Consider the following 6684-nt stretch of genomic DNA (forward strand, 5'->3'; position numbering starts at 1 on the left):
AATAACTGTACGTACGTGGCACCATTAGATCATGCAGGGAGATAAACCCTTGCGTAAGATATAACCCAGAGTTAAATGCACTCATTAAAAGGAATTTTTAGAAAATATTCAAATCCCAACAATGAATATTTAGTCTTTTCACCCCATGCGGATGGAAATAAGCAAAAAGTTTTGTAGTCCACAAAACATTTCTGGAGCTTCACAGTAAAACAGAGTTGCAGCATTCTCCTAAAAAGCTGAAGAAGAGAGGGACTTGTTTTAAAACTGAAAAAAGAAAAAAACTGAAGAAAAAAAACCCTTAAACATCTTTATTATTTCCTGGCATCATATATTGTTTAGAAAACACATTATTTATCCCCCTTTTAAAGCCAAAATCTTCACTCCAGATGCTAAGCTAAACGCGTTAGCGCACAGCTCATCTCAAGTGTGCAGCGTGTGAGCCTGACCGCGTGTCAAGGGTGAAAATAACGTCTTTTCCAAATCAATTTGAGATGGCAGGGCTTAGATCACACCGGACAAGCTGTAAATCCCCATCTACTTCAGTTGTTGAGGAGAATGCTGCAGCGCTGTTTTCCTGTGAAGCTCCAGACATTTTTGTGGAGCTCAAAACTTCGCCCAACTTTCCATCTGCATGAGGATGAGTAGATAATGACTACATTCTTGCTGTTTGGATGAACTAATCTCTAAAGCAGGTTTGGGTCTTTTGGTGGAATTTGGACAGATAACCTCAGTATTTCTTAAATCCTGTCTACGGTTCTTGGAGTTGGCTTTAAGTTTTGTTTAATCGTACCTTAACATGCCTTTATATGACCTGTGGCTACAGACTAAAAGTCTCCTGCTCATCTCGAGATTTTGAATAATGTCTCAACAAGATGGCAGGTCTACCTTAATAAATGCTGTTGTCATCAAAATTGAGAGCTTTGTTGATTGTTCACAAAGAGAGAGAGAGAGAGAGCTGCAGCTGTACTCGTGTTCACCCCGGGAACATGTACTGAAATAGTTTACATTTAATGCACCTAATGCACTTAATTTCATCCAGATGGAGCCGTTTAAAAAAAGTTTCTGTAAGGACAGCCAAAAGCTATAGAATGTATAATTAAAACACAAGAAGTCAAAAGAAGCTGCAGTGTATGAGAGGCAAAAAAAACAACAAAAAAACAAAAAAAAAACTACTGGCTTGGCAAAGTTGCCAAAGCCTCAAAGGAAAGATTATGGAGTTTACAAAAAGGGAAAGAAGGAGAAACCACAGATGTCGTCAAAAAAGAGGGTTTATCCTTGAGGTTGCTGCTTCGACGTAAGTGAACGTGGGCTGTAGGGGCCACATGAACACTGAGCCTCTGATCAGGACACGAGAATCCAGAAGGATTGTACACTCACGTATGAGAACGTAGCACTGTATGTTTCTCGTGAATGACACATGTGCACAAACATACTAAATTAAAATGACAGACAGTTATTCCTTTCATCAATTGAGACTTTTAACTCCCGCTGACCCTCCCCTCAAATCAGTGGCCGCGGCTGTGGAGCCCCGGACTTGTTTCGTCAGTGAAAGGCGTCCAAATAAAACAGCGTTTCTCTGGTTTGATGAGTCCGTCTCTGCAGAGATGCGTCCCTCTGAGGGGAGCCATTCATTAGGAGCGCCGCACCACCCACACGCAGTTTACCGACCCCTCGACCTCACATTAACAATCTCTGCAGGCTGTGTTCTGAGTGTGTGCGTGCATGTGTGGAAGTGTACATGTGGTTTGGTGGGTTCTGAAGGCTTTCCCGCTCTGTGGACCCTGTTTCCACTTTCTGCTGGAAAAAATCCTCCCAGGCCTCGAAAAAGAGTTGTTTGAGCCAGTAGGTTATGTTGGTGACTTTTGTGTCAAGAATATCTGGACTCACAGATGCTTTTGGCAACTTTTTTCAGTTCCATGGTAGCAAGAAAACAAACAAATTGGAGATTTTGGTCTTAAGTAAAGTGTGTTTGTGGAGCCGCTCCAGAGCCTGGCGTTAAAAACAGTTTTACCAAGTTACCACCTCTTATCTGAACGTTAACTACGGGTAAATCCAATCTGACGGCCAGGGTTATGAATTATAGAAATTATGTACTTTTTTTACTGACAAATAAAATGTAGCGACTCTTGAGGATGACAATGTGAAATATGATGAGACCATGAGACTACTGTACCACTGTAAGAGGTAAGACCTCTTGCTGTTTGGGAGCTTCACAGGAAATGGTGGCACATGCAGGATGGCAGCGACTACAAAATGACATTGAAGGCATCGTGGGGTCAGCTGTTCAGGAGCAGACGGACAGAGAGAACAGGTAGAGCGGTGAGAGGTCGGGCCTCATGCGGCGCCGAGGTGTTGGCGCTTATTAATCCCGATGAATCCCGAAGAGCGATCCGGGTTCACACTGATGGTATGCCAGTCAAATTGTTGCTATGACTGGTCACCGGCCAGAATGATTACAGACATGCTGAGATGTTAGTCCTTGAATACCTCGGCCTGATGCGGTGAGACAGGCAGCCAGGGAAAGCTTTGCAGACACAATGGAACCTGGCCAAGGTGGAGCAGAGAGTCGCTGTGTGAACCGCTGGCTGTAAAACTGAGGAGAAAAGGTTTGTACGACACCCAAACATTTTGTTTGGTCAGCTCGCGGTGCTGGGATGGAGGCCAAGGTTTCCTTTTGTGGAATTTCGGGAGAGAGTGGCAGTTTGAGCAGCATTTTGAACACATACATCGCTGGAAATCCGAAATCTGAAGTGGTACAACTACGTCTTACACTGCTCAGTCCCACTAAAGCGGAATGATATACAGATTCATTCTTTGTTAAAACTTAAAACAGAAAAAAACTGAAAACACTCATGAGGAATCTGGTAACTGTTTCCAATTTATTTACTGATTGTTTTCTGAAAGTTTTACAACTAGGCCAACAGTGATGTTACGAGGGACATATGGGAGTGGAGAGATTCCAGATTTGGAATAAAAGGTTCTCAATAAACCAGTTTTCACTGAGAGTACAAAGCATTTCTGGCTAAACACAAAACTACAGACTCAGTTGCAGTGTTTTTACTTATCTAGTGGTGGAAGTAACTAAGTACATTTACTCAATTTCTGTACATGAATACACATTTGAGGTAGTTGTATTTTACTTCAGTATTTCTACTTTCAGCTACTTTTCACTCCACTACATTTATGTGATTGATTTATCTTTTACCAAAGTAATATTTTAACAGGATATCTTTCATTTTACTCAAGTATGAACTTTTAATTAAGTAAGATTTTCAATGCAGGGTTTTTACTGGAAACAGAATATTTCTACAACATGGCATAACTATTTAATTTTATTATTTTTTATTTTTTTACGACTGTAAAAAGATCTGAGTACTTCATCAACACTGGCTTTACCTCATGTTGGGCACTAGATGTCCTCCTTGGTGTGTTGTCTTCAGTGAACTCTATCTTGTTGTTGATGGGATGTCAAAAACAAAACCATTTCTTGGAAGTCCGTCAGGTTGGCTGCCTCTAAATTAGCTCCAAGCTCATTATCTTGCGGACTTCTTAAAAGGTGCACTGTGTGGTTTTGCGGAGGAAATCAGGAGAGAAAGATCTTCATCGACTGATTTTATGTTATTAAATCATTTATATTATAAATATTACAATTCTGAATTTGTATAGCTTCTCCGAAATTACATAGTGCCCCTTTAAATGAATGATAAAAAAGGATAATTGCTTACCCTGCAGCCAAAAGCAGTGGGACAATATCTTCACGTCAATGTGCTTCTGTACTATTTCCTTGAAAAAGAGGAATCAGATCAAAATAGCTTCTTTTATAACATCCATCTTTTATCTAATTATAATTCATTTCTGGGGGGGAGAGGTTTAATTACAAGCATAAGAATCTGAAGGCCAGAATTCATATCTCACTGCAGCTTTCGTCTTCCACGTCTCCTGTCACCCACACACAGTTGTTCTCGGTTTATTTTGCCTGATTAGACGTCCTCTCAGGACCGCGTGGGCTTCCTGTGCAGACTGTGTTTTTCTCTGACATCTCCCTGACTCACCTGCTGTGTAACAAAGGCAAGGCAACATCTTTTTTTTTTTTTTCGAACCAGACGCTGTTAGTCTTGTCACAACAGGAGAAGCACTTACTAAGTGTTGCTAATGCATTAAATACGGATGTTCGGAGTACAGCCTGACTTAACATTTTATCTCTCTGGTCATGTTGGTCCCACTCAAATTGACGATGACATTAACATCCCCTTGGAAATAAATAACAACTGGATTTTGATTATTTATATAATCTGATGCAAAATTAACTCAAGAAACAGGAATGGATGCTCCCTCTGTTGGAATTCCTATTAATCCTGTTAGAAGTCAGATATGCACTTCACTTTAATTCAAAAAAATCTGCAAGTATGGATATGTGCCACACTGTTCCAGGTCCAACGTTTCCTTCACTCATTTTAGAGATCTTAGCTGTTGAACGAAGAAAAGAAACAGGGAGAGGTAGCAGTTCCAGGCTCCTGTTGAGGGTTTATACTACCAAAGAGGCCAAGCGAATGAAAAACGCTCGAAGAAAAAAAAAAAAAAAAGGCAAAGACAGCTGCCCGGGAGAGAAGAAAGGAGTCGTTCAAGCGTGGTCGCGTAGAGAGGAGGGATGGGTCGGACAGGAAGTTAGCTCAAATGACGACAGCGATTATGGCAGCTTTAGTAGTTTATTGTGTTGGTGATGAACAAAAACAAATGCAAACATGTCAGTAATCCATGACCTTAACAAGTTGACATGGAACACCAAAATAAGATGGGAACAATAATAAACACATCCAGGACACAGACAAAAAAAGGACAATTAAATATAATATGTGAGATAAAAGAATGCCCAGGAAAAAAAAAGGTCTGCTCTGTCTATGTAGAAAATAACAATATAGCAGTGATGCATGAATTCCTTCAAGGTTTACAGCAGTGAAGCCCTTAGTTACTCTCATTTTACGTCATTTACTGCTATTTTTATGAGCTCGGACAACGTTTTTATATACAAGAGTGGTTCTGTCCGCATTTCAAGTGATGTTATCAAGGATAAGGATGACGTATGTATCTATACTTTCCCTTTTGTTGTCTTTTAACCCCACTTCCTGTCAGTCTCTCTCTCTTTACCCATGCCATTCAGCCTGGCTCTGGGAGTTGAAGAAGGTTAGTTTATCCAGGTATGTGAGGGCCTTGCATTTCACCAGGCCGTAATAGGTCTGCAGCACGGAGCACGTTGCACCCTTCTGTCCCAGATCTGCCCACACTGCATCAAGTTCGTGTCTTCTCATCCCTGCTGAGCTGAACAGATAGCTGTAGCAGCAGGTGTTGTAGCGGACGTGCTTCTCTCCTGCGAACCTGGCGCTGTGGGTCGGTGCCACGCCGGCCTTCTGAGCGCAGAGACCCACGAAAACATCGGCTGGCACAGGAGCACGGACTGCTGCGGACGCCACATACACTTTACGGACCACATCCTGGGATAGAACGTAAGCCGTCCCCTCACAGTACTCGGGTAAGTACTTGTCAGGGTAGAGAGCTGGGGGCAGGTAGCCGGGACTGTGTGGGTCCCTGTCAGGGGAGTCTCTCTGGATCACCCGACCCAGATAAAGGTCCTCCGGGTGCCTGTGCAGCCCGAGTAGGTAGCCTCCGACGGCAGGGAGGTTGATGAACACCGAGTCCTTGGTCAGCAGGACAAAACGTGCCACCGGACAGAAGGCGATCACCCAGCGGAGTGCCAGCACTGTCCTTTCCGTTGGACCACGCAGCGATGAGTCAGCCACGGCATGACCCTGCACCATGTCTCCGTTGAGTTCGGACTCTGCCATGAGGGCCGTTTGTGCAGCAGCAGTCTGAGTTGACCCTAAGAAGAAAAGTATCTTCACCGGGAAGCCTTGGATGGCCGTTTGGTTTGCCCACGTCCTCCTGACCGTGTCTCTCTGGGTGACGTTGGCCGTAGAGCTGAAGACTAGAGCGAGGAGGAAGAGGTCAGAGTTCCTGCAGGCGTCAGGGTTGGCGATGGGGTAGGCCTGGGAGACGTTGTCCCTGGCGTTGCTCAGGTCCAGTTTCCTGGCTTTCTCTCTTACATCAACGACCATGCCGTCAGTGTAGACACCAGGCGTGGGCTGCAGGAGGTACTCCTCGACGAAGTCCGCACCAAACAGCAGGGCATGGAAGAGGAGGACGTTGAAGAGGAGGAAACACCACTGGTGGGTACGCAGCCTGCACAGAGAGCACTGGACAGCACAGAAAAAAAGAGAACGTGAATCACCGTGAAGAGAACCAATCGAGAATTAAATTAAACTGTACGATCGGCAAAGAATAAACACCGTACCTGCATGACACCTGCCTCGTTGTTTCTCTGTTTATTCGCTGTATGTGACCTCCAGCTGCTGTCAGTTCCACAACAATACTTGCTGACAGATCAGGGTTTCCACTGTCATGAAACTCTAGCAGCATGTAACTCTGCACCCCACGTCACATGGTTCATCAAGAGGAGTGAGTCCTACATCAGGTATACATCATTAATGATACGGAGATGGCATAGTTTGATAATAAAGAACAATAACTACTGTAGCCCTTTTCAGGCATGTTTTTAGACTGATAAAAGAATGTTGCGTGGAATAATACTTTTTGAGTCTGATGTGGTTTTTCCACCAAAAAGGTTTAATC

The 6684-nt window shown here is 43.5% G+C and overlaps 1 protein-coding gene across 1 annotated transcript; it reads right to left on the minus strand.

The window, feature by feature from the left end:
• Window positions 1-4725: 4725 nt before the first annotated feature.
• b3galt9 (beta-1,3-galactosyltransferase 9) lies at window positions 4726-6471 on the minus strand. Its single transcript, XM_030436471.1, has 2 exons — window positions 6347-6471; window positions 4726-6248 (listed from the first exon to the last, which is right to left on the minus strand). Exons 1-2 carry the CDS (start codon window positions 6350-6352, stop codon window positions 5142-5144), a joined length of 1113 nt encoding a protein of 370 aa, XP_030292331.1. The 5' UTR covers window positions 6353-6471; the 3' UTR covers window positions 4726-5141.
• Window positions 6472-6684: the final 213 nt, after the last annotated feature.

The sequence above is a fragment of the Sparus aurata genome, chromosome 12 (assembly GCF_900880675.1).
Source record: "Sparus aurata chromosome 12, fSpaAur1.1, whole genome shotgun sequence".
Classification (NCBI taxonomy): domain Eukaryota; kingdom Metazoa; phylum Chordata; class Actinopteri; order Spariformes; family Sparidae; genus Sparus; species Sparus aurata.